Source organism: Orbicella faveolata, unplaced genomic scaffold (assembly GCF_042242905.1).
Source record: "Orbicella faveolata isolate gen_17 unplaced genomic scaffold, um_ofav_v1 contig_12, whole genome shotgun sequence".
NCBI classification, from domain to species: Eukaryota; Metazoa; Cnidaria; class Anthozoa; order Scleractinia; family Merulinidae; genus Orbicella; species Orbicella faveolata.
Genome location: NW_028301539.1, coordinates 1890001 through 1914868, shown reverse-complemented (window position 1 = coordinate 1914868; position 24868 = coordinate 1890001). Strand labels below are relative to the sequence as shown.

The 24868-nt window shown below is 40.2% G+C and overlaps 2 protein-coding genes across 3 annotated transcripts in view; one reads left to right on the top strand and one right to left on the bottom strand.

Moving 5' to 3' along the window:
* Positions 1-220: 220 nt before the first annotated feature.
* LOC110067448 (enolase-like) lies at positions 221-12565 on the bottom strand. Of its 2 annotated transcripts, XM_089281978.1 has the most exons (19): positions 12453-12545; positions 10761-10891; positions 10210-10302; positions 9419-9514; positions 8786-8844; positions 8092-8161; positions 7479-7546; positions 6852-6993; positions 6601-6690; positions 5544-5600; positions 5296-5376; positions 4657-4721; positions 4121-4175; positions 3401-3485; positions 2505-2534; positions 1845-1931; positions 1381-1489; positions 833-891; positions 221-431 (listed from the first exon to the last, which is right to left on the bottom strand). In XM_089281978.1, the coding sequence occupies exons 2-19, from the start codon at positions 10867-10869 to the stop codon at positions 365-367; spliced, it is 1422 nt and encodes a 473-aa protein (XP_089138104.1). In that variant the 5' UTR covers positions 10870-10891; positions 12453-12545; the 3' UTR covers positions 221-364. The 2 variants fall into 2 exon arrangements, with proteins under 2 accessions (XP_089138104.1, XP_089138105.1); XM_089281979.1 differs by lacking the exon at positions 10761-10891 and having other exon boundaries at positions 12453-12565.
* A 95-nt stretch (positions 12566-12660) lies between these two features.
* LOC110067557 (uncharacterized) overlaps positions 12661-24868 on the top strand; it is a 13370-nt gene continuing 1162 nt past the window's right edge. Inside the window, exons 1-12 of the mRNA XM_020774903.2 lie at positions 12661-12893; positions 13558-13836; positions 17097-17308; positions 17774-18001; positions 18327-18438; positions 19025-19107; positions 19439-19611; positions 20147-20272; positions 20565-20789; positions 21270-23342; positions 23922-24080; positions 24321-24868. The exon at positions 24321-24868 is cut by the window's right edge and continues 1162 nt beyond it. Of these exons, the coding sequence (XP_020630562.2) occupies positions 12811-12893; positions 13558-13836; positions 17097-17308; positions 17774-18001; positions 18327-18438; positions 19025-19107; positions 19439-19611; positions 20147-20272; positions 20565-20789; positions 21270-23342; positions 23922-24080; positions 24321-24449 (3882 nt within the window). The 5' untranslated portion in view covers positions 12661-12810 and the 3' untranslated portion in view covers positions 24450-24868. The remainder of the gene's footprint in view (positions 12894-13557; positions 13837-17096; positions 17309-17773; positions 18002-18326; positions 18439-19024; positions 19108-19438; positions 19612-20146; positions 20273-20564; positions 20790-21269; positions 23343-23921; positions 24081-24320) is intronic.

Here is a 24868-nt window from a genome sequence, read left to right as displayed (position 1 = left end):
CTATAGCAGTGCAGAGACCTGTACTTTCTACTTTCCCGGTGCTGAGTACTGTTCCGGGCTTTCGGGTTGTCGGGGATCAGCGCGAAACACGACGAGAGAAAAAAAATAGGAGATTTTGAACACTTCGCTTGCCCGCGCCGCAATCCGTCATTGCAAATGCGATTCTACCGGGGATTCTTCCCTTCGTCACCAAACTAACTCAATACATACAAAGCTGACGTAATCGTTAAATTTTACCATTTATTATGCTTCTAATACTTTTAAACACTATTAATTTCAGATGTGGTTTGAAGAAAGACGGTCAAGTCTTTTGAGCGAGCCATTCCAGCTTAGCTCGTTTAACAAGCTTTGTAACCTGTTCGGTTTACTTCCCTCCAGCAAGTAGCGAGCCTCCAGCATATGTGGCACTAGCTCCCAGTTCCTCCTCAATTCTGTCAAAAGGAAGGAACAACTTTTAATTTCAGTCTCAAACGATAGTTTGAGCCTGCGGTTTTCGTAAAGGGGATGGCGAGTAACAAGGCGACGTCAAAGCTTTCTGCAAGCTTCCGAGTCCGCGCGCTATGTTCTGATCAGGAGGGAGTTAATAACGATAGGAAAATTTTCGGGTGTTTTAAGGTAATTTATCAAAGCAGTGCTTGCTCTCCCTACAGGCCTGCTCGCACCATGTCTTCAATAGCTTTGCAGCGCTTGTGAAAAAAAAAAAAAAACTTCGGGGGGATACATCCATTTCATTTGTTTGCAATATTTTGTTCAGATTTTTCAGGAAAATCGGGTACTTCGTAGCTGAAATAAAACAAAGAAATAATTGTGATTTATTGGAGGTACACATTACCTGAGAAGCTGGTTGTATTTGGCCAAACGTTCCGACCTGCAAGGAGCTCCAGTCTTGATCTAAAAGAAGAGAAAAGAAAAACAATTGCAACGGGCTAGCTTTTACAGTGGAAACACACCTTACGGTCACCTCGTTAATACGGCCACCTCGTTATTACCGCCACTTTATACTGGCCCGAACAAAAACTCAGACAGTCATTTTCTCATTTAAAGAACCCCTTAAATACGGCCACCCCGTTAACACGGCCAGATTTTTTATCATTTTTGTGGCCCGTTGGTGGTCGGATTAACGGGGTTCCAGTGTATATTGATATTGACTAGTTCCTTCGCAGATGCTATTCAACCGTATTGAGTTACCGTGGCTGTCTGTCTGTTTCGACTCTTAAAAGAGCCTTCAGCCTCATATTTCAGTTTGTCTGTTTGTTTGTCCATCTATGTCTGTCTGTCAATCTTCTCGAGTTGAGCATTAATTAACACTAAAATGGAACCATCTGTCTAGCTAAGTTAATATTTACAATCGAAGTCTGCTGAGTTTTGAGTGTATCTAACCTGTCCGGCACACAATCCCACCACCAAATCAGCAATAAATGTATCTTCTGTTTCTCCACTGCGGTGACTGACCATCACACCCCAGCCACTATTCTGAGCCAGCTTACAGCTAAGGAGAAAAAAAAAGACTCGGAAATAATGCCAAGTAACACGCGGCAACTTTTGTTGACTTCTCACTCCCCTTCACAGACTTACTTGGTTCCGACTGGCAAAGTCACGAGGAAGCTCACATGAATATGTGTGAGTTCAGTTTACATACAATCCCTGTTTTGGCCCCCACCCTCCCTCTCACCTAAACCCATCCTCCACCCTCTCCCCCCTTTCCAGGCTACCCAAGAACAACGCAAGGCCCCGTACGGCTTTTGAACCCAGACCACTCTATCAGCACATTACACTCATTGTGAGGTCGTTGTTCCTCACTCTAACAATGACGTTAAGTAAAATTGATATTTGTAGCTACTTACGCCTGAATGGATTCTGTGACAGAGCCAATCTGATTCACTTTCAGCAAGAGACAGTTACAGGCTTTTTTCTCCACAGCCATTTTGATGCTTAAGCCAAAGAAGAAAACACGTGTTAGCAAAAATAAGCTACATTTCTTCTCTTGTTGAAATGGCTGTTACAGTATCTCAAGAAATCTAGTATTGTATCACTTTTACTTTTCATGCGCGTTTTCCCGCGGTTGGTGCATATACTCTGGATTGTGATAGGTCCATCCACCTGTGTATGTTTGTATCGATTCGCTCCGACGATAACGCTCGAAACGTCAGCTTTCGAATCTCTTTACGGTGGCCAATTCACATTATCAACCCAGTTAATAAAACCAAATTATCTTGTTATACTCCCCACCAACGCAGCACCACAGTTTCTTTAGAAACTTACCCCCTCTATGCTTGTATCTGATTGGTTAAGATGGTAGGATAAATTTTTGAACAAATCAGAGTGCATAGTTCAGCAAGACCAAAGCAGTTCTGAATATTTAGTTCAGCCCCTTTTGAAGATGTTGTTGATCAATAGGCAAGGACTGAAAATCATGCATTACAGGCTGTACTGCTCTCACTGAATGTCTTACAATACCAATAACCTGTTTATTAATACTCCATCAAAAAACTCACTGCACTCACCGTTTTGGGTTTGTCACAGTTAAGTCATCCCTGATAAAACAAAAAACAGAACAACTTAGCAAAGAAACGTTTTGGAAAAAAAGAACACAAAGAATCCTTGTTGTGAAATAATTTTCATATTTTTCCTACCAAGTTCAAGAAAACAAAGAATTACACTCAAATGGCTTCTTAAGAATTGCTTGATGCAAGCATCTATTGAGCTATATACACTTGCAAGAGTTTGGAGAGCTCAAGAGAAATGTAGAGAAATGTAAGAGTTGGCCAAGGCATTGGCAAGCGTAAAGGGAGACAACCAGTTTGATGGGACTCGCTAGGAGGCAGCATGGCTGAGTGGTTAGGGTTCAAGCCCTGGCCCCAGTTGTTCGAAGGCTGGATAATGCTATCCACCAGATAAATTGCTAGTGATTTATCCAGTGGATAGCGTCCACCTTTCGAACAACCCTAGCCTGCTCTGACCTCTTAGCTGGAGTTGTTTCTCAGAAGACCCTAGTTCAACTCCTCAGTCATGCTTGTAAATAGCCAACTGGTCCGCCTCCCGCCAGTTGGGATTTTTAAGCCTATTATGTTTAGTTGATGTATTTCTTTCCTTCAGTTTAAGTGGTATGCCTGTGAACTAGCTACAATCCCAGACAAAAAAGTTGGGACACGAAAAATATTCTCTCCTTCCCCCACTTACAATGTTGATAATCAGGCGATTTTTTCCCTTTTTGTTGGAAAAAACACGATATTTTTCAACATTGATAAGGGGGATGGGGAATACGTGATACAGCCCAAGTGTCACAACTAGTTTTGGCCAGGATTGCAGGTGTAGCTAAGTGCATTGACCACTGTAAACAACAACATTTGAACATTTTGAACATTTGTCTGAATTTACTATTAACCTGCGTGTGCCTTACCCAACAATCTGGATACCAACTGATTGTGTCAGCTGAGTCCATGCATCCCAGTGATCTTGATCAAAGGCATCTTCAATGGACACCACTAAAGACAAATCACATCAAGCTTTAAACCCTAAAGCCATCCTACCATTTCTCACCACATTTCCTATATTCATATTTATAATGAGAAAATAAAGATGTTGTTGTTGCTCTATAGAAATAACAAAGAGAACCTCATTGTCAAATCGCCTGGACTTTCTACCTATTCTGTGCACCTAGAACTTTGTCTGCATATGAAAACCTAGTTTGCAACACATTCATTTGAAATGAAACCTATAAAGAAGTACTTTCCCATTGTAATGTGTATTATGCTGTACAAGGTGACCTCTAACATTTACATCTGTGGATGTAACCCTAGTGTGTGATCATTCAAATGAAAGGTATTGAGCAGTACTTTCACGTGGGAATTGTTTATTATTCTGTGCAAAGTGGTTCCAACTTTTAAGTCTGTGGACAAAACTCTTGTGTGCGACCATTCAAATGAAAGCTATTGAGCAGTACATTCATGCAACACTTTTGATGTGCTGTGCAAAGTGGTTCCAACTTTTAAGTTGTCGGATGAAACCCTGGTGTGTAACTATTCTTGTGGAAGAGCTCTATAATAATTATTATGCAATACTTTCATGTGGTGCACTTTCGACCTCTTGGAATGAACAAGTCAACAAATTTCATCCTTACCTGGGTAATTAGCCATAAAATCTTTGTACATCTCCGACAACTGCTCACCGGTAATCTATGGGTAACAAAAGGCCAACCAAATGAAGTAAAGTATTTCATTTAATATACATTAATATATTTAGATCAAATATTACGCCAAATAACCGTTGTGGATGCATTGATTAATTACCTCTTCCTCTCCTATGTTAAGTTAACTTTTTTACCCTAATTATTATTGTCAATTAAACAAGGGCATCTAATTAGCTTACTATATTTTTGCCCTTTTCCATTTCTCCCCTTACTTGTCTACTTTATATTTATCTTTGTAATTTTAGAATGGAATAAATAAATAAAATGAAAAAAAAAAAATGAAATAAATGATTACTTCTTCTTCCTGTTCTAGGAAGATCGCTTGATATCAACCTAACGTTTCCTCATAACCACTGTCATTTCTTAATTATCATATACAATGCAAAATTGTGAGGTCAGCTTGAGTTATATTTGTTTAAGATAGTCTCACAGTAGATTTTTCTGTTTCTTTGAGACTGGATACTTACCCATTTAGCAGGATCAGAGTTGGGATTCTTGAAGTCCAAATCATATTTTCCATCCTTATAGAATTCTGTAATTACCACAAGGAAAAAGCATAGCATTTAACACTAATCATATTTGTACATTAAGTAGGCCATAGACTTGATGAGGTGCCAAGACCCCCTTCTGAAAATCTCACCACAAGACTTAAGACTGAGAGACAGACAGCAACAAGCAAAACAAGGCTTCAGACCTCATCACAAAAAAATTCGGAGATTTTGATTTTCAATTTCCTAGAGACCAATTTGCCAACCCTTCACCTGATTGCTTGTGATGTGAAGGGTGACATCTGTGTTAAAACCCTAGCGACTAACCAGACTAGCTTTCAACTCCCAGATATGGACGATTGTAACTTCTTGGATGAGATACTGGCCTAGAGGATGCCTTCTCCAGCGGTGGATATAGGGGAGGGGCCCGCCCCCCTCCCCCCGCTTATTTTAAATAAAAAAAGAAGAAATCACAGAAGGAAGAAAAGCTGGGAGGGCAAGCAAAACACCTCCTCCTCCCCCCCCCCCCCCCCCTCCTCAGTTCAAGGTCTGGATCTGCTACTGTTCTCCACAGTAGATTGAAAGTAAAATCAATGCTTGAAGGATGTTGAATCATACCTGAGGCAGCAACATCCATGCCAATTTTGATTTTATCAGTGTAACCTGCTTTTGCAATGGCAGTTTTCAACAGCTCAAGACCTGTCAAAATGAATGAAATGAGTGTCTAACATTATAAACATTAAGCGGCAACAGTTTTCAGGTGCACTTACAGATATAACTGATCAGTGTCTCAAAGTTATTACACACTAGCATGCCATGTCACAGTGTTATCAACTCCTTCCACAAGAACAATCACAAAACCTCACCTTCCCTGTTATCCTGAATGTTGGGAGCAAACCCTCCTTCATCACCCACATTGACAGCTGTGGAAAAAATAACAGGGTTCCTATAATTAATTGATAATACATAACAAGTCATGTTCTGTGGGGCACAGCCTGGAAATATTAAAATTATATCATCCATAGTGCATACTTATATGGTCTTGGCCACTCGTTAACAAGTTGCATTCAATATGTACATGTTGTAGGTCAAAATGAAATTCAGGTTAAAATGATTTTAACCTAGTTTGATTCTCAATTTCCTTTGTCTTCTAACCCTAATTATTTATGATCCATGAATAATTAGGCTTAATTAAGAGACAAAGGAATTTCATATTTTTGACCTACAACATACACATTTAACATTGTTATAGTGGATGTATTTTCAGGTCACGATGTTCTTTTGAAAAATGTTACTTCATCTAATAGCTAAGATTAAACTCCATTCAAGAGTCAATGATAAAATCTTTTTGATTTCAAGTAGTTAAATTTATCATACAAGTGGGTTTGTGATTGGGTTGCCCACCGCTGACTCAGCATAATTCACTGCATACCAGGAAAGGGAGAAGCACTTTGAGAGTAACGTGTCAATGCAATGACTCTACCTGGGACTCAATTCCTGGACCGCTCAATCTGAGGGGTGGTGAATGGTAAATGTCAGAATTTGCAAGAAGGCAAAACTGTCGGGGTTTTTTCGAGCTTAAGACATTTTTACTTTTTAAACTAGACTTCAACAAATGCAAGCGTGAATGTTCAAACTCTAATACGTTCAGACAACATTGCAAACAAGCAAACAAAATCAGGAGTTTGAAGCTTTGTTAGCCTTGCAAAGTATTGAGACTCCAAGACAGCTTTGTGAAAAAATCAAGACCGCAGCATGTAGATAGCCCCCCAAAAAACGCGAGACTGCAAGTCCTGTGATTTTCAACAAAAATTTTGTGAGACTGATGGTTCTAGAGGGACCATTTGCCACCCCTAATCTAGAAGTACTGAATGCTAAATATTAAGTCTATGCATCTCACACACTTGTATTTTATGAACTAACCATCAATTCCATATTGTTTCTTCACCACATTTTTTAGATTCTGATAGACTTCTGCACCCATTCTCATTGCCTCACTGAAACTGCCAGCACCTAATAATAACAAAGATTCAAATATAGACTTTTTATTCATCTGTTAATGAAAGAGATGTATCAAAAAAAAAATGGAGATCTATACCGTCTTGGTGCCTTCATCACTTCAAGCTGAACACTGAAATTCTTCATGTAGTTGTTGTTAAAAAAAAAAAACATACCTGTTGGTAAAAGCATAAACTCCTGCATAGCAAGCTTGTTTCCAGCATGGCTTCCCCCATTGATGACATTAAAAGCTGGCACAGGAAGAATCACTTTATCATTGCCCGCCAGGTCAGCGATATGCCTGTACAGAGGAACCCCCTAAAATAACAGCAAATACTAGTTAAACCATTCAACAGATAAATCCAGACTTGACAGATAACAGATTAGACTCTAAATTTGTAAGTCTGTATTGAGGTCTTGAGTTAGGGTGATGGTGCTATGTTCTTGGTGGGCAAAACATTTTTTAACTAATTGTCGTTTTTTTACCCAGGAGTACAAACTGGTTTATGAAATGACATGAAAGCCTGATAAGATGTGCACAGATACTGTATGATGGACTAGAATACCATTCAGGGGAGAGCACCAATACTATAGAAGCAATCCATGAGAAGAATAAATATCACAAATTTGGAAATTTCTAATGGTGAGAAATCAATGCTCAAAAGTTTTCAACAACAAACTCAATTATATTAAGCACCTTATGATTAGCACAGTTAATCTACCAAAGAGTTAATAAAAATGTAGCCTGGATAAATTTAGTAATATTTATTTATTAACTTGTAGTTAGCTAAATGTAGCCTTACCTTGTGTGCTGCTCCAGCTTTACAAACTGCCAGTGAGACTCCCAAAATAGCATTTGCTCCCAGTTTCGCTGAAACCATCAATAAAGAACAAACACATGACACATTCAGATCTAGCTGTTACAGACAAACACAAGCTGGAGATGTAGAAATGTTGACCAAGCTGTTTTCTCTGTTCACATGCAGACCTCTGTGTAAACTGACTTTGTTGAAAACACTCATAACAATACATGTATTTGTACATTTATTTCTGCATCTCAGTGCACCAAATAACCTTGGTCAAAACGTTTTGTTCAGTTTACTGATACAGAGATCTAAGGCTGCTAAAAATGGCAAGTATGGAATGGCTACTGGGAGAAATATGTGAGCTGTTCTCAAGAGAAAATTCGGACTGCTTTGTTAACCAATGAGATCAAAGACATGCAATTCAGTTCATCTGGACTACAAGCACAGCAGAAGAGTGATAACATGTGTTACATGTATTATCACACTTTTATGGTTTTATGGTACATTGGAAGGAATTAAATGAAATAAAAGACCCAAGGGTTCAAGAATTCACTCATGTACCTAATGCTATTATTATGTAACATCAAAAACAACATTTTTCTTCATTTACTTTTGTTGTCAGTTCCATCAAGTTCAAGCATGAGTTTGTCCACTTCTTCTTGTTTGGTCACATCCACATTCTTAAAAAAATCAAAAATCAATAAAATGCTTAGATTAAAATAAAACATATAGAGCTTCAATTCAAATCAAGGTTTAATTTGTGTGCATTAAATAATATTGATTAAAAGGAAAGTTTCACAAAAGTTCTCTTATGTGCTCATTTATTCCTCAGTTTGAGAGACTTGCAAATGTGAACCATAAACGTCCCACACTCATAATTGGAGAATTTAAAAACTAAATGTAAGCAAAACCATTTTTAAGAAAAAAGAAAACATCTTCCAGGTTTTAGAATTATTATGAGTTATAGAAGCACAACTGGAAGTTTGGGAGAACAAGAAATGCTTTGGGAACATATTAAGCCATTGGCAAGTGTTTCCACTGCTCATTTACAAATGTGGCCAAGGATTTTCACCTGGGACTACTAAGAACAACACCAGCTTAAGTGGTCAGAATGGAACTTGAACCTGCAATCCCCAGATTTCAAGACTGGCACCCTTACCATTCAGCCACACTGCCTCCTCCCACAACACATCATTTACAATCTTATGACTGTTTGTTTAAAATCTCTAGTGTAACTCTGTGCTAATAAGTGTAGGGGCTCATTGAAAAAAGAGTGGCTGGCTATTAATCACTATTTTGTTCACCTTTGAAATGAGAGCTGGTCCAATGATAGAATTGACATTTTCAACAGCTTTTAGAACTCCTATCACAATTAAGAGACAAAATGTTGATTAGTTTATTCACATGTCAAGAAAAACTTCCTGGGTAATTGAGCTTTGAAGAGGAGGTATGTACTAAATAGAACTTAATTACTACCAGTCAAAATGTTTGAAGGATCTAGAGATGTTATGATTCTTTGATTCACAGTTGGAAAGAACAATGTAACACTAAAATAACCATACACTCCTTTAGTGGTTCAATGTCAACCTTCAATAAAATTTCTGTTAACTTCTGCATGTACACCTCTAAAACATAGTAGGACTACTTGTCAACGGGAACACTGTTCATTAACTTCTAAATAAAGTTAATGTGGCCTACAAACATAGGAAATGCCTGAAAACACCATGGATTACACCTTGATTCTCATCAAATGTTCTTATATTCCATGGAGGCTATACATGTAGTTGGAAGAATATCATCACTCAGTTGAACTTTGGGTTTTGAATCAAAGAGGTAGAATGCTACAGGACATGTCTGAAACTGTTTTGACTATGTGCAGAATTTTATTTCAGAACTGAATACAGTTTTTTCATCCAAATATTTGATTATAATTTTACCTTTTCCAAGAAATCTTTTTGGATCCTTGTCTCTAAGTTCTAGAGCTTCATAAATACCAGTTGATGCACCTGACGGCACCGCAGCACGGAATGACCCTAAAAAATAAAAGCATGTTACCATAGTGGCAATGATAGCGATGTATGGTAAAAGTAATTAGTAATACAGTGGAACCCTGCCTTGCAGCCGCCCCATTAATAAAAGCATCTTGTTATTACGGCCACTTTATTCTGGTCCAAACAAAAGCTCAGTAAGGCATTTTCTTATTGAAAGAACCCCTTTAATATGGCCACCCTGTTCATGCAGCCAAATTTTTGTGGCTGTTGACCAGATTTACAGGGCTCCACTGTAAATTCTAATGTGCTATGTCACAAGGAAATTTCAAGACCGCAACAGGTTGCAAGCACAACTTTGAAAACACCTATCTGACCAAAAGAAAGTTTTCAAGAACTTGAATCAAGATAATGATCCTCTGATAAGTTTATAATTTCCAGTATTACAGAATTCATCATATTTTAAAAGCGTGAGCATGAGCAGAATCCAAGTGCACTGATTGAGCATCTTGAAGTCTTGCAATAACAATATGAATAACAATGTTTTATCTAGGTTTGATTACCAGCTGCTGTTTGGGAAAGGAGTACATGCTCCTCGTCCTCTTTTCTTGGGGAGGAATGTACACCAGACTCAAGAGAGCAGATGAAATCAAGCCTACGTTTTATTCACAAAAATGGAAAAGCTAACTTTCCAAAAGAGCCACATTAAGACAAAGCTATCAACAAAACAACTTATTTACCTTTAGATGTTGTGATATCAACTTCGACTGTGGGGTTTCCACGGCTGTCAAATATTTCGCGAGCACAAACTTTGCTAACACCAGACATTTTTCCTGTAAAAATTTAGTATTCCTAATCAATAATAATGTTATTATCTTCTCATTATTGATAGCATCTTGCAAGCTTCTTTACACTTCAAAGTTATATAATTTACTAAATACAGTGTATAATATTTCTTCTCATAATTGCCAGGGCTTATATCCAGCAATTGAGACTATCAATGGTTTGAAACTAGGAGTTTAACATTATTTGTACGTTATTTGTACATTACTTGTCTGGTAGACGGTAGTCTTAACTTAAACAACTACAGAATCAACAAGTAACGTTTTCCTACTAAAAATTGTATTCTTTACTTAAGCCATCAGCTATCACAATGATTTTGCCCCTCCATAACATACAATTTACAAATACTTTGTGAAGCAGTTGGTGTACATGTAATTCCTAGCCTGAAAGGAGTCATGCAAGGGGACTTAATGAGCAAAAATATTTTTAAAGGGTGAAAGGAAATCACCTTGTGCAGGGGCGGGGATAGTGGACAAACTACATCTGAACAGGTTAAGTTGACATGAGGAGAGGATAATTCTCCCCACCAAGGTCTGAGAGGACTTTAGGAGGTTCATTCCATTCAGCGCAACATGGGACCTAAGTTTTAAATCCAAAAAGAAAATTTCTGATATTTCAGAGGGTCCAACATAGGCTTTTTTCAATCTCACATGTTGCCACAATTTTTGGCTCAATCATGCTCCACTCAGAATGTCTCTGCTGATCCCATCTGGTTATATTAACTGTTGCAGTTCTTCGTGCAGCATCCATAACGTTTGATAATTTTTCTGTTTTCCATCCCACATCCTGTCGTCAATTTTAATCACATCCCACCTGTCAAAATGAGCAAATCCCTCTTCCACCGAAGTATTTTCATCGTGCATCTTGCCATTAAAATTTCTTTCATCCCACATCTTGCCTCCATTCTTACCCTTTTCTTGCATCCCGCCAAACAAATGTTGGACCCTCCTTTGAGGAGAATCTCCCACCAGTTGCTACATTTATTAATGAAATGTATGAACATATATATTTTACGTCATTTCACATACTGCGCCCTCTGTCAAGTTGTTGTCTTCAATCGGTCATGAGATAACACACTGAGTTTTGGAGTAATATATGATACACAACAGGCATGCAGCTATGAAAACACTAAGTCAGTTCAACACAAGCACAGCTGACTTTTCTGGCCTTTGCACAATTTTTTTTTGCCCCAAATTTCAGCCACTTAAGTTCCCTTTCAGCCAGTGAAATTAGCTGGTAGCCAGCCCTTAGCTACATCTCTGGTGCAAAACAAGGTACACTGTGAGTGAAACACGATAAAATGCCCTGGAGCAATTGTAGACTGTACCCAGCAACTCCAAAGAGCTTATAACCAGAACTCTGTGTAAAGTGCTGTGTAGAACAAGGGTGAAAACAACAGGAACTATTTTAAAATCAAAAAAAGGAGATAACATGTCAGATACTGTAAAATTTAGCTGATGACCTTCACCTTGCTGCACCCTTGTTATCTTTGTACTAGACAAAAATCATTTGGGAACATAGATCAGTAAAAATGCTGACACTAAATATTTTAACTGAGCTCATTGATTGGAGATTTAAATGGGAAAATATTGCAAATTAATCATTTTCAAGCAAGAGCCGTGAAGCTCAATTTTAGGAAGTCTTCCCAGACCCCAGTACCTACTTGTGACACCCAGAGCCTCTAGGTGTGGTGATTTGAACAAAAGAAAAACAAATTGCAAAGATCACTGGCCAGATGTCATTACTGTTCAAATAATATGAAAAGCTGCTGAAGGATTGTGGTATCTCTGGGAGTTACGTGCCATGGGTCAGGCTCCATATCACCTGATGTTGAATCAGGCGAACGGAAAAGTTTCATCCCATGATTGCAAAGATTTAGCTGCATGTCAAAAACTACAATAACTTAAAACCTAAATTTCGTTATGCCATAATCAATTCAGCTCAAAACGAACTATTTATCATGTTTACTTATTATTTGTCTAGGAAAAAGCGGAAAAAGTTGCAGGGGATTGGAATGACATGATCTTGCATAATTTCTTCTAGAATGCTGAGAAACTCTCAACGGCTGGAAAGATCTTTCAAGTATAAGCAAAAATCCTTAAAAGAGAAGCCCATAAAACAGAAAAGAAGGTTGACTTACGGTTAAAAGGAGCAGATTTTGCAGTGTCACTGACAATGTGTACACGGACTCCTCTCAAGTGCAGTGCAGTGAGGGAAGGCAAAGAGCAAGTCTTGTTCTGTCACTAAAAGCACGAACGCCATTGGTCAAAAATAAATCAACTGGTGATTGGTTTTGAAAAATGACCAATCAGAGAAGATTTTATATCAAGCGATTCAGTAACTCCCATGATCCTCTGCAAGTGAAATCGCGAAGTCTCCGCTTTCCCTGTGAATATATTTCAAAAGTTGTTAGGAAAATGTGTGTCTTTACGGCTGTTCTGCGTGTCGCAACGGATCGGACAGCTTTTACCAAGTAGGAGCGACTATTCGTAAACAGGATGGTGCGCGAAACTCGCCATTTGTGGGTCGGAAACCTTCCGGAAAACATCAGGGAAGAAGAAATTGTCAAGCACTTCACCAGGTCAGAATCAACAATTTTCAATTTTTGGCGCGCTGCAAGGTGCATCATATTCCCTAATGATCACATTTTGGTTCCTTGTATGAACCTTTACAAAGTTGTAACAGTGTTTTGTTGTTTGAGGTTTTACTTTTCCCTATCGTGGAACGATTGGTGCAGTTGAGTTTCTGGTGTATAGCAGGGACGCTACGAAAATCAATTTGTTGCTAATGCTTAGTTGATCTTGTAATTGTTAAAGAAGCTTTCGCGGTTCTTGTTGAAATTTACTTTAACACGAAATATTGCCAATTCTTGTGTTATTGTATGAGAGAAACTATATATTGATTGTCTGACTTGCTGCCCACAAAATTACCGCACAGCCTTTGGCTCCAAGCTGAAATCGAAAATTAAGTTTACTTGTGTTGACACACTCTCTCGTCTTTTTGATAGTTATTCACGACAGCTATTGCTGAAGAAAACTTAAAATATATTTTTTTCAATAGTAGTATGTTGGAATTTATTTAGAATGGGGAAAATGTATACTTTGAAGAGAACTTTATGCTTCCAAGAAGTAGAGGGCCGATTTTACCGGGCGATTTTAGCAATGTTTGGACCCCCGGAATCTTTGTGTTACACGTCACCAAGTTGGTTTATATGAAATCGTCGTCTTGTTTTTCTTTCTCCACAGATATGGCCGGGTGGAAAGCGTTAAAATATTACCAAAACGAAGCCAGGAAGGCGGAAGGGCGGCATTCGTCGATTTTGTGGATATTCGAAGCGCTACCAAAGCGCACGAGGCTGTGAACAGAATCGGAGACCGTGAAATGCGTACGGATTACAATGAACCAGGCAGTGCGGGGAATATTTCCCGGCTGCACGGGCATACAGACCCGCCGACAAGAACTAAGAGTAACTCGGCTCCTGGATCGCCGGTACAAAGACGGCGATTTGACAGACGAGCAGAGGGGTAAGTGATTCATAAGCTATTTCCTAAGTGTATTTTTTGGCGGCAACATGAAATTGTCACGTGAGACTGACACGTTCTTCAAATGGCGCAAGTCACGAAAGAAAACGTTGTAAGTATACATTACGTGCAGTGTGTGGGTATGGTATGGTTTTTGAAAGAAAAATAAATTTTTAAAAAAACCAAGAAAATTGTCTGCACTGGCCTTTCACTTTACTTGTATTCTGTGAAGTGTCGGCAAACATCTCTAGCATTCAAATGAAACGCCACCTTGCCAACCCATGTCATATCGGATTGTGGTATACTGTGAGTTTTAAAAATGCAAGCATTTGCACCATCATTAAAGATGGATGGAATCCTGTAATACCATCAAACATGATCATTCTTTTGTTGGGAAACAAGATTTTACCACAGCTCATGAAAAATCTTATGGTCGATTTGGAAAAGAGATTTTGTGGATGTTAGCAAGAAAATTGCTCAAGAAAAAGATGTCATGTCAACCTTTGGAAGAATATCAACTTTTGTGGTTGGATTCGTAACAACAAGTATAGCAACAAATTCGTAAAATACCATGGTATGTGATTGGTCAGCTATGAGCCACGTTTTCTGTAAAAGAATCTATTGGACTTCCAAGCATTCTTTATGCTCCAAACCATCATTGTTGCAAGAAGAAAATGTGGAAAGTTAAAGAGTGTGTGGTTGGGAACTCAAATCTCACTTGAGAGGAATCGAAGATTGATGAAAGTTGTCCTTTACTTCCCACAAGCATCAAAGGGATCAAGATTGTTCAAAAACACTGCAAGGATTTCGAGGATTTGTGAAAGTGCGACATCGATTTGTATGGTTGTTGACTTCCATGACTGTCAGGTCTGTGTCTGTAAAAGAGCTTCCATGTTCCACTCCAATCAGGATTTGATAGGATGACAAGTTGTGGCTTTGTATAGATTGAATGTAAATCTTAGATCAGAGCCTACTGAGGTCCTTACTTTTGATTCAGGATGAATCAACACCATTAGAGGAGCACAGCAACCTTTCCTGGATCATGAGTGCTTCACTGCTTTGATGAGGAAAAATAGTGGCTTAAAGCTGTTATGGATTTCTTTTTTGTATCTTTTTCTGTAGCCTGTACTGAAAGTATGATGGACTTCTTCATAGCTGATTTTACTCAACCCCCCAAATTCAATTGGATGAGGTCTGTCGAAGGGTTTAATTTGTTTATTCTGTGAGTGCAAGGAAAAACTCAACCTGACCATCTAAAACTTAAGAGTCATCAACATCCTGTTTCTCCTTATAAGATCAATACATTTTAAAGTATACAGGTGTCAGGGAAACAAATTGAATCAACGAGAGGTTTGAGTGCCTTGATGTGCTGCCAAAATTTCCAGTACTTACATCGTGTCAATTGTATGGAAATCAGTGTGGTGTATTGTTAGTTTTCGTTTGTGACCCAACTACATGGACACCCTTTACCTGATTTGGATCTTGTCAACACAACTTTACGATAAAGATCAAGATTGTGGCCGAGTACAAACTTTTATATAAGAATCACTAGACTTGTGGAGGAGATTTCAAATATTACCCAATGCCATTCTTGCTGGTGCTGTGCAAGATGTGTGGAATCATACATTGTACTGGACAACTTGAAAAAAATTACCAGTGCTTCATCTGTGTGGATTTTGTCTGGAATGGTCAGGATTTATTTTAAAAGCAGAGACTTGGTTTCCAACGCCACAAGCTGTGGGGATAGATCAGAAACAGAACAGCAAAACTTGGAATTATACTGGGATTTGTCTTCGGATGACTTTACAAAATGCACAGTCTTGGTCTCTGTTCTTCATTCTTAATAAAAATTATTATCATCACTTCAGCAGAGGTTGCGTTTGATAATAAGCTGTTCCAACAAGAACAAGTGTACCAACAAGATTACCTCTTGAAAGTTGATTGAATTAAAGTGCTCTGAAGAACAGATCAAACATATGAGTGTCATTACATGATTGTGTGGATTATGGGGAGTGTTTGTCTTTTAATGTTTACAAAGTGGTGTGGCTGGCAAAGTGTATGGTCATCTTTCAATGTTGTAAGTGTGGCCCACGGAATTCAAATTGGGATGATTTTAGTGTAGTATACTGTACTTTGACGAGTACATATCATGAAGTGGTGTTGTTGATAGGCAAGCCGACAACTAATGTTATACTAAGACAGTCAGGTTAGTACTGCGTAAAATTATTTATCGAATTTATCCATTCAATACTTTGTTTCAAGTGTCATTTCTTCACATGCCACTACAGTGTTAGTGTTTGTTAATGCTTTGCGCAACCATCCCTCCGGAGACAAAAGAGCGAAATATAAGGGAAAGTGGGAAGACCAGTATTGATAGACATTTTGGGAAATGTTTTCACTTGTCACAACCTTCTGCCAATAAAGAAAAACAATCTGTTATTATTAGTATTGTTTGTTGTCTTTGTTAATGCTAAGGAGTAACCAGCAATGAACTAGCATCCCATCCAGGGGGTGTAAAAATACTCCTAGTCACTTCAAGGACCTTTGATGAAAAACTTCATCTCTTGTCTGATAATCCAAAATTACTGTTCAAATCATTCATTAGTTTAGTGAGAAAATGAAAATAAAATTTTTCTGTTAGATGACGTCTTTTTCCAACCAAAAACTGCTAAAATAACAAAAAAATCTGCAATGGCTTGGTTTTGAATTGTGTATCATATTGCAAAGTTTGAGCTCAATTTGATTAAAAACACAAAAGTAGTTCCCTGATGACACTTTTTGGACGACAGCTGACCTGGTGCAAATGTTGGACATCAGGGGATGTTACAGCATGATTGTTAGGATTTGACTGTATAAATGCATCTGTGGACAATTTCTTATCTTGCTCTTTAGCTATAGCAGCAAATGTAGATATTGGTCTGTTTGTAGAGTTTTAATCAGCATGATAAGTTGTTTTATTTTCACATGTAATCCAATGTGTCACTGCCATATTCAGATAGATCCTGTGACTAGATTGTACGAATGATCAAATCAACTCAGTTCCATTTTGAATGGACTGCTGTTTACACTTAAATCTTTAGGATATTCTTTAAATTTCTAAGGTCTCCCTAGCTTTTCATGTGAAATTTCGACACTTAAGTTATGAGGTAGTACTAAATGACTTTATGAAGAATCTCTTGATTGGGCAGAGATGAAAAAAGTGTGGGGAATCAACCATGGAACTAATGAAATAGAGAATAATTACCTGTTTTATTTCCAAACAGTAATGCATCTGACGGGAGGTACAGTGGCCGACCACAGACTTTTTACCAAGATGGATACGGTGATGATGAGGGTGCAGCCCCAAGGGCACCAGCTGGAGGTGGAAGTGGAAGTGGAGTCAGTGCAAACAGAGCCAGGCCTCGTAATAGTAGAGATCATCGAAGACAGCCTTACAGCCATGGTCAAGAACCTCGTAGAACTACTCATAAACCTGGTAAGCTCCAAGATTGAGTTGCTCTGTAAAGTATCTCATTATGCAGTATATTTAACCTTTTCAAATGAAAATACTATCCTTTCACCCATCAAATAGTCGATATTTCTCTATCTATGGGAGCTTAAAACACCTTATCTTATAGCAGGGGTTTCGTTAACGTTTTCAGAAGCAGGGTAACTGGTTTTCACAGGCAGGCAAAACGTTTTGAACTGAACTTCTCTGTAAGAAGAACTTTCCTTTAGATGGTGCCCTGTACCTGGCCCTAAATGAAACCCCTGCTGCGGCTTGTGAAAACCAACAAAATTGCATCTGGCTGGATTGAAATTTAGGCTTCCTACTACCTCCAAAGGAACAGTAAACCTTCCCTTTAAATTTGCCTTCAAGTAAACCAGCAACTGAGGTTGTCTTGTCATTGACTTTACTACAGTATAACATTACTGTGGATTTACTCCTTTCATTCTTTAGAAGCATATCGGGATCAAGATCCCAGTCCAGATCACTCCAGCGGTAGTGATAGTGGCAGTGAAAGTAGCCACAGTAGAAGTCAGTCACCCAGTTCAAGTGGTAGCAGTAGCAGTGAAGAAGAAGAAGGCAGTAGAACTGAAAGTGTCCATGCACCCGCTCCATCTTCAGAAGCACCACAAAGCAGAACCTCCGCACTCTGTTTGAGGAATATTTCGTTGCGATCAGGAGGTAGGTGACTTGTATTGAAGTCTTTAATTCTTCAGAATTCTTGTGGGAAATTGAATTGAAGGTTAGTGTTGACAAAACTTATTGCCAAATTTGTGTCTCAGTGTCTTTTTTTCTTGAAGGAAAAAGTAAAGGACATCATTGAAAAGTCACATTGTCAAGGGTGTAAAATTGTATGGGACTGGGTGTTAAACTTTTATAAATTCTCTTTTAATAAAACAACAACATGAATAGCAGCCATACTTTTTTTGTCAAGGTTTTTACTTGCCATTCTTAACATTTCTTTGTCTTTCAGTTAGTAACCAATCTTTGTTGTTTAATATCTTAGATAGCAGTGTCCATGATGGCCTTTATCATGAGTTTAAAAAGCATGGGGATGTATCTCGTATATTTGTGAATGGTCAAGGCTCCAGCCGATATGCTATTGTGCACTTTAGAAGGTACATATTGGTGTCTTCTTATCTTATACTTGACCCTCCTAAGTTTGATTTTCTTAGAACTAGACAAGTGCATCATCTTACAAGCAAATGCATTATAGCTACAATTGAATACATGAGTTGCATTGTACATGTAAATGACGCAGAAAATAAATCTGAGTACCTAACTGGATTTGAATCCTCCCAGACATGCCAGTCAGGAACACTAACCACTGAGCTACAGACAGATTTGTGGTGAACTAGGACAGTTACAAGGTTGATGTGATAGTTTTCCTGCCTAACTGCTAGATACATATGAATGTATCTGAATTAATTTCAGTCCAGTTTTACATCATATATTGTTTTCTTTTGGAGTCACAGTGTGACTTGAAATTTATTGATTGTTTTCCTGTAAGCTAATATTTTGTACTCTAACAACTGGGATCACTCAAGTAGTTTTTAAGGTACAGTTGCCCCTATGCCCATAGATACATGCTCTAAGCAGGTAGTTAGTCAGGCTGGCAACCAAATACAAACATATCACTTTAAAATGGTGTTTTCTCACCTGAGATTTGCCTGTATTATAAAAGATATTCTTTGTTGTCGATAGGCCTGAAGATGCTGAGCGAGGTCTTGAAGCATGTCGTGGAAAGATGTTCCTTGGTGCTGAGATGGATCTGCAGTATTGGCATGGTTAGTTAACAGTTGATAGTCATATCATTAAACTGTTGTTACCGGTATGTTATGACCATGGATTCTACATTTTAAGAAAAAAATTCACAAAATTCCTTTTTAACCCTTTATAACACCATGGCACAATTTGCCAACTATTCAAATAATTGTTGAAATGCTGAAGTTTTGGGCAATCTTGTTTTCACTTCATTTGTTGTTAACAAATGGAATGTTACAGAATTTTCATTATGACAAGATAATTGATTCCTAACTTCTCTTGAACTTTCTCGCAAGGATACTGACGAAAATAATAAAGAGAATGTTTTTTTCTTATCACCAATTTTCATCATAGATGACCGTTATGATAGCAGTGATCATCCTCCACGCCATCGCTCACATGGCAGTTCTATGGTAGATGATGATTTTGATCCGGGCTGCACTCGAACTCTTTTTGTGGGAAACATTGAAAAGACAACAACATTTTCAGATCTTAAGGAGGCATTTGAGAGATATGGAGAGATTGTGGTGAGTAATAAGGATACCTTTGATGAATGAGAAATGGCTCAACTACTGGTAATGCTGAGCCAAGGTGTGACTTCTGTTGATAGAACATGCTGTGTATTGAAGGAAGTTTCTGTAGCATGAATTCACTAGGAGTATTTACGGGGGTTTCATTAACGTCTCCAGCAGGAGGTCACCTGGTTTTCACAGGCGGGCAAAACTTTTTGAACTGAACTTTTTACAGGAAAAACATTACTCTAGATGGTTAAACCAGGTGGGCAAAACTGTCTTCACAGCTGGTCAATTTGCCAGATGCCCGGCCCTTAATGACAATACCATTATTTGGTTTTCCTCAATGGGATGCTAGTCCATGTCAGGTTACACCTCACCATTCTGAGAGTTTGCCTTAACAGGTCACTAGCACTCTTTAGTCTTTTACTGGTGCACTGTGAATGAAAATTGTCTGGACCATGTGATTCAAAGTCCAACAAACTAGCCCCTTTGCCACTTAGCCTCCAAACTAGTTTAGTGAATTCTCACACTACTCCTTTCATTGCAGGATGTCGATATTAAGAAACAGGCTGGTAACAATCCCTATGCCTTCATCCAGTTTGTTGAGCTCAGCAGTGCTATCCAAGCTCGCAGGCGGATGGACAGAGAATTTGTGGGACGCAACAGAGTCAAGGTGCAGAAGTACATATGTACATAGAGTCATATAGTCAATGTAGTCTTACCAACCAATTCGTAGCAAACAATTCTTTTGATGTTAGCTTTGGAAATGTGATGGTACAATTTGCCAATATCCCCTAATTGATGGCTCTCTTTGTTCTGAGTACCTGTCTGCTCAACAATGTATTGAGTTAATCAGTAGAAATGTATTAGAAATGCAGTTAATCCGCCAATCACAAGGTGGAAAATTATGCTGATGTAAATTTTTTCAGTCGGTCAACTTGTCTGTTGGAATGTTTGTGTTTCAGGTTGGGTTTGGCAAGGTGTCACCCATCAACACCATCTGGGTGGGAGGGCTGAGTGGGTTGAACGACCAGCAGATTGAGAGACACTTCAGTCGATATGGGCGTGTCACCAGGGTGGTGGTGAACCGTGCTAGAGAACAGGCCCTGGTCAGTTTTGACAGTGTCGAGTCTGCGAGCATTGCCCAAGGAGAAATGAAGGGCAGGACTATGTTTAGTCGGCGTGTGAGGGTAAGAATATCTTCATTTACACACAAATAGGTGAATCTTTTACATTTTTCCTCATTAACATACGAATAGAGAAGGCATCGCGCTGGACACAAATTGACTACAAACGTTTAAAGAGCTTGTGGAACTTAGTAATTGGTGAAATTTTTGGCTCTTTGGGTGTAATGTTCGAGAGGAAATTGGCTTTCAAAAACTGCAACTGGGTAAAAGCACTGATGAGCTCATGCTTTCTTTTTTAAAAACCCGCGCGCACAAAATGTATTCAACACATTTGGCTCAAATTCCTTGGCACAGTTTATTGCGCTGTGCTCTTTCAATATTCAGAATTAAATGTTTTTGTAGCTCCATCAGAAACTGTATCGCTTATGCTATGTTTATGAGGCAAATACTGTAAACAAAGATTCTCTTATAAATACTGTGACAACGCTGGAAAAAATGCGTTTTTATCAATCTTGATTGTTCTCTTCTGTTTTCATGACACAGGTTGAGTTTGTTAGCCGCGACAGTCGCCAACTTTTCTTCGACGCCTTGGGGCGTTCCGCTCCATCTGATGGCAGCAGCGGCAGCAGTAGCCGGAGATACGAGCCTTCGTCTCCGAGATCCCGTGGTCGAGGGGGTGGGTCCGGGTATTACGATAACCGGTGGGATAGAGGCCGAGGAGGACGTGGTAATATGAGACGGGACATGTCAAGTCACAGACCCTGGCACAGAGGCGGCGGCGAATATGAATATTCTGAGGGCAGCGGTTATCATCAGAGAGGGCATGTGCGCTACCGTGGGTCATACGAAGGGGCTGGGTACGAGTCAGATGATTATGATCAAGAGCTTCGTGATTACAACTACAGTCGGCAGCGAGAGAGGGAAAAAGAACAAGGACGACAGAGACACGAGAGGAGCGGACGGGACAGGGATCGAGAAGATGGAAACTACAGTGCAAATGAACGATTTTACCCTGAGAACCAAGAACGCTGGCGTGAAGATAGGAGTAGCTCGGGCTCGTATGAGGAATCACGTGACCGGAAAGATGCTCGACCCCGGGATTTTACCGACGAGCACGACCGAGAGAGGCCTGGTTACAGCGAAGACGACGACCGAGGGTCGTTGCACAGTAAACCGGCAAGTCGCGATATCGAGCAGGACGAGAAACGAGCCAAGAGAAAAGAGAAGAGGAGGAGAAAGCCTCGGTCGCCAACTCCTGAAGGTGAAGCTGCTGAGGACAAAGAAGCTCTCAGTGATGGCGAGGAAACAGACGAGAGAAAAATCCTGGACGAGAAAAAGCCGAGAAAAAGTAGAAGCGGCGAGGCTCAGATTGTACCGAAGGGTAAAGAGGCGGAAACCGTCGAACGCGTTCGGGACGATCGGCGGTTAGAAGGCAATGGTACCAAAGATGCAGACGTCTTGGTTAAAGACGGGGAGAAGGAACTTGCTCCAGCGTCTCCTCTGCCGGAAAAGGGAATCAAAAAGAAGGAGAAAAAAGACGCAAAGAAACGCAGGAAACATAAACGTATTCGAGGCTCGTTAGGTGAAGAGGAAGAAGAGCGGGAGCTAGAAGAGGAGACTGTGCGTATGGAGGAAGCAGCGGGTAAGGAGGCAGCTGCTGACATGGTGATACCAGTCGATAAACCACGAGTCAGTGTTGATACTGACTCAGAGAGACTTGAAAACAGAGACAATGATGAAAATAACAGGCTCGATCGACCTGAATTTGAAAATCAGAAGCCTCCAAGACGACATTCCTCCGAGGAAAGGCCGCCTAAAGAAGAACGAGAATTTTCACGCGACGCTGGGAGTCGTTCTCCTCGTAAGCCACACAGGGACGAGCGGAGACGAGACTGGGAAAAGACGGATGTTGTGAGGCCCAAACGGCGGCGGACATCTGACGGTGAATCGCCGCCACCTCCCCCTCCTCCCCCTCCACCTCCCAGAGAGGCTGTAGAGGGCTTCCCTCCCGCGGACATGTTACCAAGAGTAGCTCTACCACCAGACGGGCTCCCTACACAGATGGTCAGGCCACCTTATGACGTGACTCCAGCGCCGCCAGTACGTTACGAGCCGCAGCTTTACGATGGAAACCGTGCCGTGCCCGTGGTAGCCTCTCCGGCCACACTCAGCCCCGTTCCTCCTGCCGGCATACCTCTGAACCCTGCAGTGGTGGTTCCACCTAACGTTTCCACTCCCCCGCTAGCTGTTCACTCGCCGGGTGTCCCTATCGGCGTGCCTGCCGTGCCAAGCTTGGCGTCTCCCCAGGGATTACCCCCTCCTCCCCCACCACACCCAGATTACAACACCCCACCCCCTGTTGCGCAGCAATCAAACGCAGACACCCTCCTGGACCTGCTGCGCCGGTACCCAGTGGTCTGGCAAGGGCTGCTGGCCTTGAAGAACGATTCTGCTGCAGTTCAGATGCACTACTTGGCGGGCAACGGCCGCTTGGCAGAGGTATCGCTACCTCAGGCCCCAGCCAACGGGATAGGAAGCGTGCCCCCACCCATTAGGATCGCTCAGCGGATGAAGCTGGAACCATCTCAGCTGGAGGGTGTCATCAGGAGAATGCAAGTACGTCAGAAATTGTTGTTACTTCTGTCCTGAATTAAAGCAAAGAGAGAAAACGGTCACTTCTTTATAGGAATGAGAACGTTTGTGAACTCGGACAAAATTGAAAGAGTATTTTTAGCAAAACTTTTGCAGAGTTAAAAAGCAACTCGAGTTGAATTTGAAATAGTCTGGTTGTAGACTTGTCCTGGTTTCTTTACTTCACTCGTATAGCAAAGAAAAGAGGAGACCTTGCACTCAGGCTAAGGCGCGCACAGATTTATCCACTCTGAAAAAAGAAAGCATTGCAGTTTGGTGAAACGCTTTTCGCTGATGAATCTTACAAAACAAGCATCAAAATGAGACACAACATGTCAACTAAAGGCGAAGAAAAATTACAGTTAGAGTATGTTTATTGCAAGTTTTCGTTTTTCCTCTTTGCCAAATAATATTTGCGGTAGTCTTCCGCCCCAATCGCTTTGCTCTCCCAAAATCTTCAGTTTCGCGCTCGCAGAATTTTTTTTCCGTCCTAGCCGGGAGCCTGTTGGCAGGCTGTATTTGCGGTCGTTGATTGTAAAAAAACTTTTTTGGTTTTCTCCACAGTCAGACAAAGATCACTGTCTATTACTCGCTCTCCCCTGTGGCCGAGATCCTCTTGATGTTCACGCGCAGACACGCGCGTTGAAGAGTGGCTTTATCAACTACTTACAGCAAAAACAGGCAGCGGGAATCATCAATGTGGCCATACCTGGAAGCGCTCAGGTAAGGATTTCAACCGGAACAATTTCCTACTGGAATTCTTCATTCTCAGCGCTGTGCTAATTCGGATTTCAAACTGAAGAGACTTGATACTTCGTTGGCGGTGGTGGTGGTGGTGGTGCTGAATTAAGAAAATTCGCTTTAGTCAGTAGGAAACCGCACTGAAATAATGGTTTTCTAATAAAGAAAACACTAATAAGGCAATTTCAATATTAAATCGTTTGTAATTTCCTTTATCCTCAGCCAAGTTATGTTCTTCACATCTTCCCGCCGTGCGATTTCGCCCAGGAGCACTTGGCACGAGTCTCACCAGACCTCCTGGACAGCGCGGCCGACAGCGGCCACCTCATGGTCGTAGTGGCTTCCGTGTAGATGAACGATTCCAAAACAAGAATAGCTTGTTATTGGAAATAGAACACACAATCTCTTCTGGGTCGCGCGGAATAGAAAAATACCTGAGGCTATTATAAACCGGTGTGAACTAAGGAACCAATTCTCTGTAAGTAAGAGAGGACTTATTGACTAGAGAGGAGTGATATCGTCGCTCTGATTGGCCAGAGCAGAGGCAGTGTTCCAGAAACATCATCGCGCCGGAACAGGAAGAACTCGCAAGTTTGTTACGTGACCCTTGGCGTATTTCGTGTTCCTGAAAGACCCTACGAGGACTAATGACTCTAGCTTCACTCCCTGAAAAGGGACCAGGAGTTAATATCAAATTTCGTAATTAATACTGACAAAGCGAGTACAGTAAATGTAGTAGAATTGTCCGAATACGACCCTACAGGTGAATT